This window comes from Mustela nivalis (genome assembly GCF_964662115.1).
Source record: "Mustela nivalis genome assembly, chromosome: X".
In the NCBI taxonomy this organism is placed as follows: Eukaryota; Metazoa; Chordata; class Mammalia; order Carnivora; family Mustelidae; genus Mustela; species Mustela nivalis.
This window is the reverse complement of record NC_139040.1, coordinates 87,184,919-87,201,879: the sequence shown is the minus strand read 5'-3', so window position 1 is coordinate 87,201,879 and position 16,961 is coordinate 87,184,919. Positions and strand designations below refer to the sequence as shown.

At 45.5% G+C, this 16,961-nt stretch overlaps 1 protein-coding gene across 9 annotated transcripts in view; it reads left to right on the top strand.

The window, feature by feature from the left end:
* The window catches only part of GNL3L (G protein nucleolar 3 like), a 74,533-nt gene that overhangs the window by 38,008 nt on the left and 19,564 nt on the right, over window positions 1-16,961 (top strand). For 4 of the 9 annotated variants that reach the window (XM_082717499.1, XM_082717492.1, XM_082717498.1 and 1 more), the window contains exons 3-14: window positions 3,827-3,867; window positions 4,797-4,904; window positions 5,862-5,978; window positions 6,738-6,821; window positions 7,405-7,540; window positions 8,454-8,557; window positions 10,265-10,409; window positions 13,353-13,440; window positions 13,961-14,135; window positions 14,223-14,365; window positions 14,687-14,823; window positions 16,632-16,759. In XM_082717499.1, the coding sequence (XP_082573625.1) occupies window positions 3,827-3,867; window positions 4,797-4,904; window positions 5,862-5,978; window positions 6,738-6,821; window positions 7,405-7,540; window positions 8,454-8,557; window positions 10,265-10,409; window positions 13,353-13,440; window positions 13,961-14,135; window positions 14,223-14,365; window positions 14,687-14,823; window positions 16,632-16,759 (1,406 nt within the window). Of the gene's footprint in view, window positions 1-3,826; window positions 3,868-4,720; window positions 4,905-5,861; window positions 5,979-6,737; window positions 6,822-7,404; window positions 7,541-8,453; window positions 8,558-10,264; window positions 10,410-13,352; window positions 13,441-13,960; window positions 14,136-14,222; window positions 14,366-14,686; window positions 14,824-16,631; window positions 16,760-16,961 lie in introns of all 9 variants that reach the window. The other 5 variants (XM_082717495.1, XM_082717494.1, XM_082717493.1 and 2 more) reach the window with 4 other exon arrangements.

Sequence of the window (16,961 nt, the reverse complement as noted above, 5' to 3'; positions counted from 1 at the left end):
ATAAAATTACTGATAGTGATGAAAAAGATAGTAATTAGTTGGTTAAATGGAGTATATGCATACAAAAGAACATTGGTAGTTTATAAAGATTTTATTTATATATTAGAGAGAGAGAGAGAGAGAGAATGAGCAGGGGGAGCGGCAGGCCAAGGGAGAGGGAGAAGCAGACTCCCTGCTGAGCAGAGAGCCCGATGTGGGGCTCGATCCCAGGACCCTGGGATCATGACCTGAGCCGAAGGTAGACGCTTAACCGACTGAGCCATCCAGGTGCCAACTATGAGAACCCTGGCAGTTTAAAATAAAGGAGGAAGTACTGTATGAAAAGATTATATAGAAAGACTATTATATGGAAGAACTATTTGATCGAAAGATCTCCAGGATTTGTTAAGTGAAAAAAGCAAGTTGTCAACAGGAGGACATACTGTTATCTTTAATGGGAGAAAATGGGGGGAAATAAGATTACCTATATTTGCGTTTGCACTAATAAGTGGTTTCTTGTTGCAGTGAGGAAGGTGGTTAGGGAAAAGTGTGGAAGACCTCTCAAAATACACCTTCTTATTTTGGAACCGTATGACCATTACCTATTAAAGAACAATCATATACATCTACATGAGTGGGAAAAATCGTGAATATTAAAAAAAAACTTTACATGTGCTCATAAAACACAGACTATGATTGGCAAATTGCAATTAAGTAATGATCAGGCTAAGTGGAGTGACTGCAGTGGAAGGTGGGGGAGGTGCCTCATGGTGCAGCTGTCTGAGCTCTCAGCAATACCTTGGACCCAAATGGTAATGATAATGGTCAAATCTGGGGAGGTTATTGAGGAGCCCTGCAAGGAGTGTTTTCTCCTTACTAAGTGATGTATTTTTTTTTTTTTTTATTGAATCCCTGTATCTGACACAGGCCCTCAGTTTCCAGGGACATTAGGCAGATAGTAATTATTGAGTAAAATGGCCAGTCCTGGTTCATTCCCAACCTCACATTCTTTTCATTGCAACATGAGGACTTTGGAAGAGAAGGAGATTCCATCGAGGTCTGTTATTGTTACAGGGAAATTTGATCTGTGCATATTCATATGTTTGGTCTAATTTCTGCCATTTTATTTTTTATTTTTTGTTTATTTCTTCTTAGTCTTTTATTTATTTACTTTTCAAGTTCAAAAAAATTCCTCCACCAGTGATTATAAAGTTTTTTTAGAAGATTTTGTTAATGATTTGTCAGAGAGAGAGCACGTGGCAGGCAGAGGAGGAAGCTGGTTCCCCGTTGAGCAAGGAGTCCAATGAAGGACTAGATTCCAGGACTTTGGGATCATGACCTAAGCCGAAGGCAGTTGTTTAACTGACTGAGCCACCCAGGTTTCCCTCAGTGATTATAAAGTTATGTTGTAGTTGCATTCATGTTTATATCAGACATAATTAAACTTCAGCTTCTCTTGTCACTTTACCAAAGTTAAGTAATAACTATTTTTTATCCTGTCATTCCAAAGTAAGATCATGCTTTCATGATTTTACTTCTCTTCTACTTCTCTCCAACCCCTGTTGCTTGATTCCAGGATTTTGTTGAAATAATTTGGTATTTTGGTTCTGAGCTATTTCCTTATGATATGCTTCCTGGTTTTTAAAAATCTTTTCTAAAAATGTATTAGAGTTTTTAGCTATATTAGTAGCATTTTAAAGATTTAATGGTAAGTTTTAAAAAAAATTAATGGTAAGTTTTAATAGATTTCCTGCCCATCATTATTTGTTTCCTTTAGCTTTAGATCTTTATTCTGAGTTAATTTTTATTTTTGTTGGTATACTTCCTTAAGGACAATTGACTCTTGAACAACATGGGGGTTAGGGACCCCGAGCCCCTGTGCAGTCAAGAATCAACATAGAACTTTTGATTTCCCAAAAACTTCACTACTAATAGACTACTACTACTGACTGGAAGCCTTACCAGTAACATGAACAGTCTATTAACACATATTTTGTTAGATGTCTCTCTACCGTATTCTTCCAATACAAGAAGTTAGAGGAAAGACAGTGTTATTAAGAAAATTGGAAGGAAGAGGAAACACAATTACAGTACTACATGTATTTATAAAAAAAAAATCTGTGTGTAAGTGAGTCTGCGGAGTTCAAACTCAAGTTGTTCAAGGGTCATCTCTAGTTTTACCAGAACACAGGTGCTGATCTTTGCATATCTGAAAATGCTTTTTAACTTTTTGTAAGTGATCTGTTGCTTAAGTATAGTAATTTAGCTTGGTATGTAGTTCCTTGTTTCAGAACTTTGGTACGGGGCGCATGGGTGGCGCACTTGGTTAAGCGTCCAGCTCTTGGATTCAGCTCAGGTCATAATCTCAGGGTTGGGAGATTGAATCCCTTGTCAGGCTTCATGCTCAGGGAGGAGTCTGCTTCAAATTATCTCTCCTTCCTCTGCCCCTCCTGCTCGTGCTCACTCTTTCTCTCTCTCCCTCAAATAAATAAAAAATCTTTTTTAAAAAGAACTTTGTAATGGTTATTCTATCTTAAATGTTAAGAGTTGTATATTTGCTTTTGTTGGAAACTCCTGTTTGGAAGTTTATGAGATTTTCTTTTTATCCTTAGAGTTAAGAATTTTCATCAGGGTATCCCTATGGTATGTCTTTTTTTGTTAGTCTTGGTGTTCCATGAGCCTTTCTAATCTGAACGCTCAAGACTATTTTCAATTGAAAGAACCTTCATCTGTTATTTTAAAAAATAATTGCTTCTCCATCTGTGCCTTTTTCTCTTTTAGGAACTCCTGTTATTTAGATATCAGCTCTCCTGGGCCCATTCTCCATTTTTAAATTTTTACTCATAATTTCCATTTCTTTAGATTTTTGCTTTAAGCAAGCTCTTCTCTTGATCTTCCAGCTTATTAGTTTGGTTATTAGTGGTGTCTGTGTTGTTTTTTACTACATCTGTTGAATTTTTATTCAGTATTAAGTTTTGAGAATTTTTTTTCTCACACAGTTCCTTTGAGGTATCTTTTTGAATCTCCTTAAGTATTTGCAATAGTATTTAAATTGTGTTTCCTATATTAACTCTGCTTCAGTGTGAACCACCTTATGTGGTTGGGGAGCATGTTCTCTGGTAATTCCAAGCTGCTACTATATTTGTTTGTATATATCCTGACCTTACAGAACCTCCCCCTCTAGAAATTCCTTTAGCCCCCTTGCAGGTAGTAAGAATTAAGGCAGCCATTCTTCCCCGAGAGGCCAGCTGTAAAGGGAATGGCAAATGGGACTTCTCATGAAGAGGGTGAGGCCTCTTAAGTTCTTGGGCTTTGTTTAGGTGTGATTGAAGAAGATGAGCTCTTTCTTCCTTGTATCCAAGGGAGGCCACAGTTTGGCTAAACAGGGCTAGTCCCTTTGGAGGTAATGGCCTGAGCAGGGTCAGCAGGAAGGAGCAGTTCTCTCCCCATGTGCTGAGGGCATCTGCCCTGGCTTAGCCACCTGGGACTCCTCAGATCACCTTCCCATGCCATCAGCCCCCAACTTGAGCTTGGTGCAGCAATTATTGAGTTGCCCCCAGCCAGAAGTTAGGGGAGAGAGAACAGTTAAAAGCAAGCACTCTTCACAGTAACTCTCTTCACAGGATTCCCATAAGCATTTTTTCAGTCTGCATTGAAATAATGTCTCAAACATTTTATCTAGTACTTCCTCTGACCCTGTTGTTGTTACCTCCATGTCTTTGTTGTTCTGGACCTGGACAAACATGGTGTCTCAGTCTTCCTTAGGTTCCCAGTGTGGCCTGGCTTTGATTAAGGTATAAACAGATGTTGGGTAAGTGGATAATGGCTTTTTTTTTTTTTTCTGTAGAAAATAAAAAACCAGGTAAAGGTTCCAAAGGCTGCAAGAAGGTAAGTTGGCTTGACCCTCAGGTAAGGTATACCCCTTGTTAGGGGTAAGGTCAGGAACAGGTTCCCTGTCCTAGAAGAGGTCTAGAAACTCCAGTAGATGTTGGGAGTTTCCAGACAGAGCAGCAAATTGGAATCAGAGGATCTGGCTTTCCCTCCCTCTCTGGTTGGCTGTGGTAGGGAATCAGTAGCATTTATTAAGTTTCCACCACAAGCCATGTGCTGCTTTGTGCTTGAGTTACCTTGGTGTAGGGATCACCCTATTTTTAAGATGAAGAAACTGAGTCTCGGTGAGAAAGCTCCTAGGTTCAAGGTAGCACAGCTGGGACTTGAGTCTGATTGCCAAGTCCCTGTTGCGCTTGTTGAGGAGGGAGGCCAAAACAAATTGCCTCCAGCTCTTGTTCCTGCTATGAAAGGTGGAGACAGATAAGATAGGCCAGGGCAGTGGTTCTCAAATTTTAACATGGTCAAAGTTCTCAAACCTAAACCAGCCCTCTAGGTGATTACCCAGAATTACCTGGAGGGCTGGTTAAGACACAAATTGCTGCTGGGCCTCACCCTTGAGTTTCTGATTCCTTAGGTCTGTTGTGGCATCCCGTAATTCATATTTCTAACCAGTTCCCAGGTGATGGTGCTGCTCTGGTCCAAGAACCACACTTTGAGAGCTACTTTAGTGTTTCCCTTGGCCTTTACTTGGGAAACTTTTCCATTTGCCCCCACCTTTCTTTGAGTTCTTCTGTCAGTCTCTGCCTAGGAGAGGGAGGGTCTCTTTTTAGCCAGATGGGCAGACCACTGAGGACAGAGCTCTTCTTTTTGCTTATTCCTCTCTTTTCCCTACAACTACATTTTTGAGCAGCTTTAACCCTCCAGGAAGAGTGATTTCCATGGGTCCATTAGCTCTGTTTCATTGTTGCCTTTTGTATGGTGACCAGCCTGCAAAACAGAACGGAAAGAAAGCAGCTTCCAAGGTGGCCTCTGCTCCCCAATTTGTTCACTCCAATGACCATGCCAGTCGGGAGGCTGAATTAAAGAAGAAGAGGGTAAGCCCTTGAACTTGGGGGAGGAAGAGGGCCTGGCCTGACTGCCAGGTCCACAGAAGTGGTAACTGGAAGGGCAAAGACCAGAGTTGTTAGGGGTTCTTGAAAAATTTTATTTATTTATTTGACAGCACAAGTAGACAGAGTAGCAGGTGGAGGGAGAGGGAGAAGCAGGGTCCCCACTGAGCAAGGAGCCAGATGTAGGGCTTATCCCAGGACTCTGGGATCATGACCTAAGCCAAAGACAGTCACTTAACCAGCTGAGCCATCCAGGTGCCCCAAGAGTTGTTAGGGTTGTTGAGGCTGTTTGCGGAAGAGGGAAGAAAAGGTGGTCACTTTGATACTTGATTTAGTGTCTCCATTTGCTTATCTCTCCCTCACCTCCCAGTCCATTGCTTCCCTGCTGTGTTCCCACTTCTCCACTGAAACCTCTCCTGTCAACCTCACCAGTTCATTCTGTGACCTCACACTCATGGATAGTCGCCTTCCAACATTTTAAGCCAATTGTCAGGATTTGAGACCATGCTTTCTTTGAAGCACTCTCACTTTGATTTTCTTGTTATCTCCCTCTCCTGGATGTCCTCCTTCTTCTTTCCCAGTCTCTTTTGTTCCTTCCTTTTCCTGCTTTTTAGATGACGGAGCATCCCAGGACCTTGTCCTCTTTCTCCATCTGGTCTTAATTGATTCCCTTTGCCTAGAACACATTGTCACTCAGCTTCACATGCCCTCTTTTTATTGTTCTCTGCCACACTTTCCCTTCCTTCATCTCTTGTTTCCTTTCCCTCAAACCCCTTATCTTCTGCTAACATATCTGCTCTTTCTTTGTATCCCTGCTCCTCCTACCTCTGTCAGCTCTGTTTCTTCCCTCTGTCACCTGCTCCCTGTTACTGTAGGTCTCCCATCCCTCCCTTAGGTTACAGACCTAGTCAGCTATAGTCCTGCTGTGTATTCCGTTGTTAGGTTGAGGAGATGAGGGAGAAGCAGCAGGCTGCCCGGGAGCAAGAGAGACACAGACGCAGGACCATCGAGAGCTACTGTCAGGATGTCCTGCAACGCCAGGAGGAATTTGAGCATAAGGTAAGAGAGTAGCCTTCCCTTCTGGTTTAGACTCATTTGGGTTTGCTCAGAAGCATCTATTGCCTTTACCCTGTGAAAGGGAAAGAGGAAAGATGTGAGATCGTTGCAGGGGGACGTTGGAGATGGGTGCAGAGAAGGTGAGAAACAGTGGGGATGGAGGGAGAGAGCTATGAGAGGGAAGCAGAGAGCCATTTTGAGCCTTCTCTGTGATTGGGCAACCTTGGATAGGTACTCTCCTAAGCTGGGCCCCAAAGACTGGATTGGGAGTAGAGGGAGACCTAGGACCAGTGCACAGGGGTAGAGGGAATAAGTATGAGGGAAAGGTTGACAGAGGAGGGTATGTGAAGGGGATACCAACTTCATCCTTGGACTTATTGCCCTTCTGGAATATATTCTCATTTCACAGAGGATGCACTTTTCAGCTCAAAGTTCCTTTTCTAGCATAAAGTGCATATTTTGGCTTCCCTATCCCATGTTCCCACATGGGTTGTTTTTTTCACTTACACCTCCCCCTCACATTCCTTCCTCTCACACAGAGGTGCATACTCAGGTCCCTAGCTAGTGCTTGAACACATACTTGATAGGCACAGATGTGCATCATCTGTTTCTATCCATTCTTTCAGTTTCCAGCTTTATTGGCTGGTCAGTTACTCTTTGGTGTAGGACTCCCATGGCTCCCCCAGCCTGTCATGGTTTCCAAAGCCCTGACTTGTACTCCCTTTTCCCTCGCTGGACCATTCTTTCTTTTTTTTCCTTTAGGAGGAAGTTCTGCAAGAATTAAATATGTTTCCTCAGTTGGATGATGAGGCGACAAGGAAGGCTTATTACAAGGAGTTCCGTAAGGTATGGGACCCGTTTTTTTAAGGCTCTTTAGGGAGTGCACCAATCCCATCCCATCTCCTCTCCATTTCTGTTTTTCCTGATTGAGATGGAGACCTTAATTTTTTTTAAAGATTTTACTCATTTATTTGACAGACAGAGATCACAAGTAGGCAGAGAGGCAGGCAGAGAGAGAGGAAGGGAAGCAGGCTCCTGCTCAGCAGAGAGCCCAATGTGGGGCTCAATCCCAGGACCCTGGGATCATGACCTGAGCCGAAGGCAGAGGCTTTTTTTTTTTTTTTTGGTCAGAGAGAGAGACGGAGAGAGAACGAGCATAGGCAGACAGAGTGGTAGGCAGAGACAGAGAGAGAAGCAGGCTCCCTGCCGAGCACGGAGCCCCATGTGGGACTCGATCCCAGGACGCTGGGATCATGACCTGAGCCGAAGGCAGCTGCTTAACCAACTGAGCCACCCAGGTGCCCCCAAAGGCAGAGGCTTTAACCCACTGAGCCACCCAGGCGCCCCAGTGGAGACCTTTCTTTTATGGACCTGCATGATTCATACCCAGTCCTTTCTCTGCCTTCATCCCCTGTTCTTTGCCCTGCAGGTGGTAGAATACTCTGATGTGATTTTGGAAGTCCTAGATGCCAGGGACCCATTGGGCTGCCGCTGCTTCCAAATGGAGGAGGCTGTCCTGCAGGCAGAAGGCAATAAGAAGCTGGTCCTCGTCTTGAACAAGATTGGTGGGTGTTGGGGCAGAATTGGGTAAGGCAGGGCAGAGACCAGACCTTCTTGAAAGACTAGCTCCGACCAGACCCTGAGACTCAGCAGCTCAGTGGTAGTTAAAACAGTTGTGTGAGGTAGGAATTCGTGTTCAGTTTGTAAAGCCTGGAATCTGAGAGGTGAAATCACTTATTTAAAGACCTACACACACATGCACATGTGCATGCACACACAGACACAGTGAAGCAGAAGTTGGGGATGGGGTCCAAGCCTCTCTGCCTTTTAGTCCCTTGTTCTTGCCATTTTGAGCCTTATTGGCCAACCCCAGAGAGTTCCTGTCTGCCTCAAGCTGGAACCCAAAGACTAGGGCAGAAGAGTATATGGGCTCAGGAGTCACTGAGGTCTGGGTCTTATCCCAGTTGTTCTGTCAATTTTCTCTAGGATCTTGGACAAGTTGTGTCACCTGAGAGGTTTTGTTTCTCTAGCTGTAAAATGGGCTGTGATTGTCCTAATCTCAGAGGGTCGTTGTGAGAATTAATGATAAAGTGCTTGGTGTATGCATGGTTAGTACTCTACAAATGATAGCCATATTCTTATCAGAGTTATTCTTGACATTTGGCCCAACCTAGAATGATCCACAGAGAGAGTGAGCAATGTGATCTTTAGGAAGCCCGGGTTGGAAGGAAAGTATCTGGGACCAAGCAGCTAATTTTCTTATTTTCCCCAGGGGATAGAGGTCCTCTCAGGGAGGGCCAACTGGTCTCCTAGACTAGATTTTCCTTTCTAATCTTAACCTGGGAGCTGGACAGGTACTGATAGGGCCAGGGAGATAAGGAGGTGGGCCTAGCCTTGGGAGTGGGTGGATATATCTTTGGACTGAGCCATTGAAATGATATTCTCCTTATTAGTCCTACCTTGTTCTATTTTCCCCAGACCTGGTCCCCAAAGAGGTTGTAGAGAAGTGGCTGGAGTACCTTCGGAATGAGCTACCGACTGTGGCTTTTAAGGCCAGCACACAGCATCAGGTCAAAAACCTGGTAAGCTGGGGCCAGGGTTAGAGGAGCATGACTTGCACTAGGGCCTTCAGCCCTTTGGTAATTGAATTGGGCTTTCAACTTTGAGCTTTTTACCTTACTAGATGGCCTTTTAATACTTGTTTTACTTTACTCCTCCTATATTTTAGCTTTTGGGGAAAGTTTTTTTTTTCTTCTTTTCAGATATAAAGGAAGTACATACTATCGTAGAAAATTTGGAAAATGTAGTTAACTGTTAGCTTTAAAAAACATATGTCTCCATTATTCTCTAACACAAATCACACTACTTCTAATGAACACAGAAATACATTTTAGCTGTAAACTATTAAAGTATTACAGAAACATTGATTGTGTCTGAGGAGAGAAACTCGGTGCTGGGGGACATTTTTCAACTTTGCTCTAGGTGTAGAACTTACTCTTTATGAAAACATAAAATAGAAGAAGTAAAAGCAATTACAGACAGCTTTAATATTTTTATCATTACTCTCAATTCTAGGCTCCTTTATCCATACGCAGATGTAACCACTGTTGTTAGCTTGGTGTATATCCTTTCAGATCTTTTTCTGTGCTTTATATATATGTAGATGTATGTGTAAGGAGAAGGAAGTGTTTGGGAGTTTCCTGTGTGTCCTTCTAGGGCTGGCTTTCCCCCTTGACCTTGGCAGATTTTTTAAAATAGAGATGTACTTTTTTGTTGCTAAATAAAATTAGTTTCCAATTTTTAACCATTAAAGCAGTACTTTAGCACATTCCCTTGCGTATGTTATCTTGGCTGGTAGATGAGTGTTTATATAGGTTGGATACTGAGAGGTGGAGTGGCTATGTATTTTACCTTTTCCTAGACACTGACAAATTGCCTCCCTTCCAGTGGCTATACCAGTTTATCTTCCTACCACTGGGGTAGACGAATGTGTGAGAGGGCTTATTTCCCTACATCCTTTCCAACACTTGATATCATTAAGCATTTTAACCTTTACTCATTTGGGAGAACCTGATAACCTTATTTATAATTTTTAGCCTTCTCAATGGCAGAAATGTGATGAGCATCCTTTTCTAACAGCTCTCTTTCATTTGTATTCCACTTTAAGGATCTGTTTCCTTAACCTGTTTATTACTGATGGATATTTAGCTTAATTCCTATTTTGCAATGCTGTGGTGGGTAAGGAAAGAGGAGGAGGTAGAAAGGCATTCTGGGCAGAGGATGTGGCATCAGGAGTAAGGAGATGGAAGCTGGAATGGCCTTGTCTTAAGTGAGGAAATAAGAGAAGGTAGGCTGTGGGCCAGAGACTGTCTTCCCACCACAGGCAGGGAAGGCAGTGTCCCTGTTTTGTGGATGAGGGCACTGGGCCCCAGAGAAGGGGAGGATTTGATGCACATACATCTGTAAGAGGCAGAGCTGGAACTCAAACCCGGCCTGACAAGAGGCCAGGGTGCCATCCTTTCCATGCTGAGGGAGGCAAGAGATATGTGTGTCTAGAGAGAGGCAGGGACAGAGAAGACTGAAGACGCAATGACAGTGGAAAAATGGGCCTTGTACAAGCAGGGAGATGGTAGGTATTCAGGGCCTGTGTGAGAAGCCCTCTGCTTCAGCCTTGGGGATTTTGGAGATAACAGGGAGGTGGCCCTGAGAGTTTCACTGAAAGCTGGAAATCTGGACTCAGACTGCATTTCCCACCTGATGCCTCTTCTGTAATACCCCTCGTTTTCCAGAATCGTTGCACTGTTCCAGTGGATCAGGCCTCTGAATCACTGCTGAAAAGCAAAGCCTGCTTTGGAGCTGAAAATCTCATGAGGGTTTTGGGGAACTATTGCCGCCTTGGTGAAGTGCGCACCCATATCCGTGTGGGTGTTGTGGGTAAGACCTGTGGGGAGGCTGTGGGGCCCAGTCTTATTCCTTGGGTAGGGGTTTCACTGGGCAAAGGATTCTGGGAGCTTTGTGTTACCCCTCTGGGGAAGAGAGGAGCAGTTCAGGAACTGTTTTGTGATTTGTAATATGTATTGGTGAACATAGGAAGGCATACTGAGAGTCACCCCCATATGTTGAGTGTTAGAACCATGGACCAAATAACATAGGGCTGTGTTTGGATTTGGTGCCATCTCATCCTACCAGAGCTGTGGGTGGTGGAAAGGAGGAGTGAACATATCTCTTTGACAGATAAGAACACTAAGGCCCAGAGAAGGGAAAGGGACTTGTGGGGAGCAGCCTTGTGTGAGACAAGGTAGAGCTAATACTCATACCGACCGGAGCATGTGTGGAACCCAGGGCACTGAGGGAAGGTTAATGGGAGAGAGAAGAGGGAAATTGAGAGAAGCAGAGATAGACTGTCAGGGAGAGGAAGTAAAGCCAAAAGAGAAGGATATTGGGGAGAGCTGGATACTGAGAAAAAGGTAGAGATATACAGATCTGAATAGACATAGAAAATGAACTGGGAAATGATGGGATTGGTGAGGAGTGGAAAGGAAAGATGGATTTAAACGACAGAGGCATGCCAAGAGAGGGAGGTAATGATCACAAAAACATACCAGAAGGATATAGAGACCTACAGAGAGAGACATAAGAGGGCTAGATACTTTATGCATGTAGAGAGGTAGACAGACAAACCAAAGAAACCATGAGAGAGGGACACCTGGGTGGCTCAGTTGGTTTAGTATCTACTTTGAGCTCAGGTCATGATCCGGTCCTGGGATTAAGTCCAACATTGGACCCATTGCTCAGCAGGGAGCCTGCTTCTCCCTCTGCCTGCCACTCCCCTGGCTTGTGCTCACACTCTCTCACTCTCTCTATGACATAAATAAAATCCTTCAAGAGAAACAATGGAGAGATAGGCAGACACAGATAGACAGATTCCGAGAGTGGTGCACAGGGAAGGAACCAGAACAAAGAGGTAGACAGAGGAACACACACAGTCCTACAAACACATACAGATCCACAAATATATGTACAGATCCACACTTGTGCAGATATGTCCAGACCTAGAGGCAACACACATGCAGACCCAAGTCCTTTGCACATACTCACCCCAACTCTGTTTCTTGCAAGCAAATAAAGGCACAGAGAGACACGTGTGCTCAGATACACTGGACCTTCAGACTCAGTCACATCCCTAGAGTCACAGAGGGAGTCAAATACACAAACATGTCTATGATGAGATCAATACATATTCACAGAGAAATAGAGACAGGGAAGGCTAGGAATATACAGGCAGAGATAGAAGGAAGCACAGTGAAACATGTGCAGAGAGGCATACAGAGACAAGCCCATGGAGAGAAGAAACAGAGAGAGACTGAGGGAAATTGGCAAAGAGGGACAGAATTTTAAAAACTGAAATCTTGCCACTTTCAATGATATGGATGGAACTAGAAGCTATTATGCTAAGTGAAATAAGTCAATCAGAGAAAGACAATTATCATATGATCTCACTGATACGTGGAATTTAACAAACAAAATAGGGGATCATAGGGGAAGAGAGGAAAAAATAAAACAAGACGAAGTAAGAGAGGGAGACAAACCATAAGAGACTCTTAATCATAGGAGACAAACAGATTTGCTGGAGGGGAGGGGGTGGGTGGGATGGAGTACTGGTGATGGGCATTAAGGAGGGCACGGGATGTAATGAGCACCGGGTATTATGTAAGAACCATGAATCATTGACTTCCACTTCTGAAGCTAATAATACCTTATATGTTAATTAATTGAATTTAAATTTAAAAAAGCAAAAAATAAAAAGAGGGGCAGGCAGAATTGATGGGGTGGGGAGAATCAGAAAGGTCAACAGCCAGAATGAGAGACAAAGAGAAAAACCAGTAGAGTAAGGTGCTTAGATAGAGCTATGCAGAGAAAGAAATACATGATAGAGGAAATGACTGAGCGGGAGAAAGTAAACATAGAAAAAAGAGTAATATTTAGAATGAGAACAACCAAGAGATATGCATGTGCATGTGTACGCACATACACATACACACACACACACACATATACATTGATGTGCAGAGACTTCCACACATGGGGGATACACACACATAGACACATCCATCATCCATAAGAGAGTTGTCTGTGGGGGCACCTGGGTGCCTCAGTCGCTTAAGCATCTGCCTTCAGCTCAGGTCAGGATCCCAGGGTTCTAGGATCCAGCCCCATGTCAGGCTCCCTGCTCAGTGTGGAGTTTGTTTCTTCCTCTGCCTCTGTCCCCCTGCCCCTGTGCTAGTGCTCTCTCTCTCTTGCTCTCTCAAATAAATAAAATCTTAAAAAGAGCGTTATGTGCATAAATTCTTGCATACAGAGAAGAATGGTGAGAACAAGAGACCTGGTGAGGGGGTGGCCCACAAAGACATCCACAGGCTTGGAGGTACTCATAGATGCTTGAACAGAAAGCATACACCACGGGCAGACAGTGGTTCAGCCCTCTGGAGAGGGCTCTCCCACTCCCCACCAGGTGAATTTTACATCAGGACAGATGGTTCTCTGTTCGGCAGACATTTCTTCATGTCTGCCTTCTGTTGGATCGTGTTACAGAGGCCTTGCATTGAGCACCTTTCCCAGGCTGGTTATAAGTGGGAGGTGAGTGTCATTACTGAGAGAGGGACTTGTCTACCCAGTATGCTCACAAATGGAGGAAAAGGGTAGGTAGGCCATGTTGGGGCTTGGTCAGGGTCTGGGATGGGAAGGCAGGAGGCCAGTCTCTGTTTTTGGCTTCCCCATAGCTTGGTCATTGTCCCTTCCTGTGCTGCCCACATACAGGCTGGCCCAAATGCTCCTGAGGGCCCTTCCTGGCCTGAGTCATCTGCCACTCCTTTGTAGGTCTTCCTAATGTTGGGAAGAGCAGCCTGATCAATAGCCTGAAGCGCAGCCGTGCATGCAGTGTGGGAGCCGTTCCTGGCATCACCAAGTAAGCACCTCCCTGCTCCCCAGCTCCATAGCTCCTCGACTATACTGTTCCCCCGTTTATCGTGTCCTCAGCCCCTGCCCTTCTCCTTATCTTGGCCCAGCCTCTGATTCTTCCCTGGGCACGGGAGTCTCACTAATAGTCCTCATTGATCTGGTACACCCTAGGTGTGGGCCAGGCACTGAGCTGGGTGCTTCCTCCTCAGCTCCTTGAAGTCTCTTAGCTAAGCAAGATGGGGCTATAGGTAAGCAACTCCACTTTCTGGATGGGGCAGCGGAGGCTCAGAGAATCAGGAGCTTGCTCACAGTCCTGCAGCTTAGTCACCAGTGGCAGGGACTAGAGGAGCATTAGTCCCAGGTCTGTAGGCCCCAGAGCCCCTAGGCCCGCATCTCTCCATCTTTATCAGTGTGCTGTTTGCCCTTCGCCCCTCTCCCAGCTGTGTGCCTGGGACCTAGGGGATACCAGATACATCCCAGCTCATAAGTGCCTTGCAGTCTCTCTTAGCTCCTCTTCCCTGTCCTAGATTCATGCAGGAGGTCTATCTGGACAAGTTCATTCGGCTGCTGGATGCCCCAGGCATTGTCCCAGGACCGAACTCAGAGGTGGGCACCATCCTGCGCAACTGTGTCCACGTGCAGAAGTTGATAGACCCTGTGACCCCGGTAGAGACCATCCTCCAACGCTGTAACCTGGAGGAGGTACAGAAGACTCTTGCTCGTGCCTTGCTCAGCTCCAAGGGCCCTTCATTTTTCCTCATGTTTTTTTTTTCATTCTCTCTTCACCAGATTTCCAACTATTATGGCATCTCTGGGTTTCAGACTACTGAGCACTTTCTGACTGCGGTGGCTCACCGCTTGGGGAAGAAGAAGAAGGGAGGCATATACAGTCAGGAGCAGGCAGCCAAAGCTGTTTTGGCTGACTGGGTGAGGTGAGGAGAAGGCTAGGGGTGAGGGTAGACATGTGGAGAGTCGGGTTCCACAAAGTGGGGAGGGTGCATCTCTGTTTATTGCGGTGGTGGGGCAGCCTGGCATCCTGTTTCCTAGGTCAGGGGAAGGCCGAAGTTCCAGATCATGTCCCCATTTGGAATTTGTGGCCAGTGACTATTCAGCAAGTCAGCTTATTACTGTTTGGAAGCAACTATGGGTTTTCCTTGTTTTTCATCGTTTATGACTTGGGAACTCATCCTCTCTTTGATTGGTCATTTGTTCTCTTAATGACATTGCCAGTTTCCTCCTATCTCCCAATGCAGCGGGAAGATCAGCTTCTATACACTCCCACCTGCCACTCACACTCTGCCTGCCCATCTCAGTGCTGAGATCATTAAGGAGATGACTGAAGTCTTTGACATTGAGGATACTGAGCAGGCCAATGAAGACACCATGGAATGTAAGTAGGGGCCAGTGGACTGGCCTGCCTGGTACTTTGTCTTGCCCTAGGTGGGAGGCACATAGACCCAGCAACAAATCCCGTGTTTGACCTTACCCTGCCATGGCCCTACTCTGGCTTTGGGAAAGTTATTTAACCAACTCTAAGCTTAATGTTTTCTTCCACAAGGTGGAGAATTCTAACCTGGACCATGTGGGTGGTTGTGGACTCTTGGTAGATAGGAAAGAAAGTCTGCAAAGTACTGTGTACACAGTGAGGTGCTCAGGAAATATGAGGGTCCTTTCCCCATCTCTTGGGACTTGGAGTGGACTAAAACACTCCTCTCCAAAACCCCTTCGCTGCTCTAAGCTTTGTCTCAGGTACTGCATGTCTATTCCTAGAGTTTTGTTCTCACCCCCCATTGGTGGGGAGGCACTGGAGTCACAGAAAGCTGGTATTTCCTGAATGGTGCATGGTCAGTGGCAGGCAGAGGTAGTATTTAAAGCAGCTCTTCTGCCCTGCAGTCTAAAACTGTCCCAGCCTGGAGTAGCTAAGTGGATAAAAGAATGGACTGCCTGGAGTTAAATTCAAGTTTTGTTTCCTGTTAGCTCTGTGATGCTGCATACATTACTTCATTTCTCCAAGTCTCAATGGCATCATCTATAAAATGGAGACAGTAGCACTCACCCAGTAAGATGGTCATGAAGACTAACTTAATATGTAAAAACACAGCAGTGCTGGCTTTGAGTGTGTGTTTGGTGAATATTAGTTGTTATTATGGTGATCACTTGCTGGGGTACAGAGATGTGACTTTGAGAAACTCCTATAGGAAATTTGTTCTCTTCAGGTACTACCATCTGCGACTTTGGCTTATGGCTTCTCCTTCCTTCTCTACCTCACCTCAGAAAGGTGCCCTGTGCTCTCTGGGCCTGTCTGTGGACACACGGGCATTGGAAGTAGCCCTGGCTGGCCTGGCTTCTGGTTTCTCTTAAGGGCCACTAGCTTTCCTTCTCAGGGCCTTCTAGTGTCCTTAGATTACAGATGAGGACAAGAGGACTTGCCTGCTTCAGACTTTATTCCCCAGATGGCTTCTCGCAGGTCCATTCTCTTTCTGAATTTTACTTCTCTCTTCTACCATGTGGGTAGTTGGGATGAATTAGAGTGTGTGTTCCTATGATGATGCTTGACCCTGGTTGCATGTGAGGGCAAGAGGGGCTTCATCTCTGAGAACGTGCTTTGGCAAAAGATTGAGGTCTGGAAAATTGAGGAGAGGGAGAGGTTAATGATGAGCGTTTCCTAGGGGAGTTGGCCCTAGTGTTGGATCTTGAAGAGTGAGTAGGAATTAGAGGAAGGGGATGGGAACAAAGTTTAGAAGTAGGGGGGAGGATAGCATGGGCCCAGGGCAATGTGTACATTAATGGTCTGCAGTGGAGGCCAGCTCCAGGCAAGGGGCCAGAGGGAAGGGGAGAGAGGCCTCGTCCTCGGACAGAAACCCAGTGGCTGCTGTCTCAGGCCAGTGTGTTTCAGGTATCCTCTGCTGTGACAGCAGCCCCATGTCATAGGCTTGTGGTATTCTTATTTTCTTGATGAGGAAGCTAAGGCTCCAAGATCAGTTCCCAGCAGGTGAAAGCCCTATGGCAAGACCCATGTCTTTCATCCTTTGTCATGTGGCCTCCCATCAGGAATGAAGGAGCATTCTCTCCCAACTCCCTTGGGCAGTGTCCACATATCCTTTCCACTGAGGCCTGAACGGGTTGGTGGGGGCACTGGCAGGGGGCCTGACAGCAGGGAGGAGTTAGGCTCTGACAGTGGTGTTGGTTGTTTTAAAGGCTTGGCCACTGGAGAAGCAGATGAACTGTTGGGTGACATGGACCCACTCGAAATGGAGATTAAGTGGCTCCATTCTCCAATGATGAAAATAGCAGATGCCATGGAAAATAAAACCACTGTGTACAAGGTACCCGTCCCCTTTCTTCATGGTAACCCTCTCCTCTACCCAGGGCTCTGGGGAGTAGTTGGTCCCTTCTGCCTGGCTTCTACAAGGTATGCCTGTAAGGGTGGGGAATGTAGGTCATTCATTCACTCCCCGTGGGCCCTGTGGGCATCAGGTGTGTGCATCCTTTACCAGGCAATGGCAGGTCCAAGGAGGAGGCATGCTC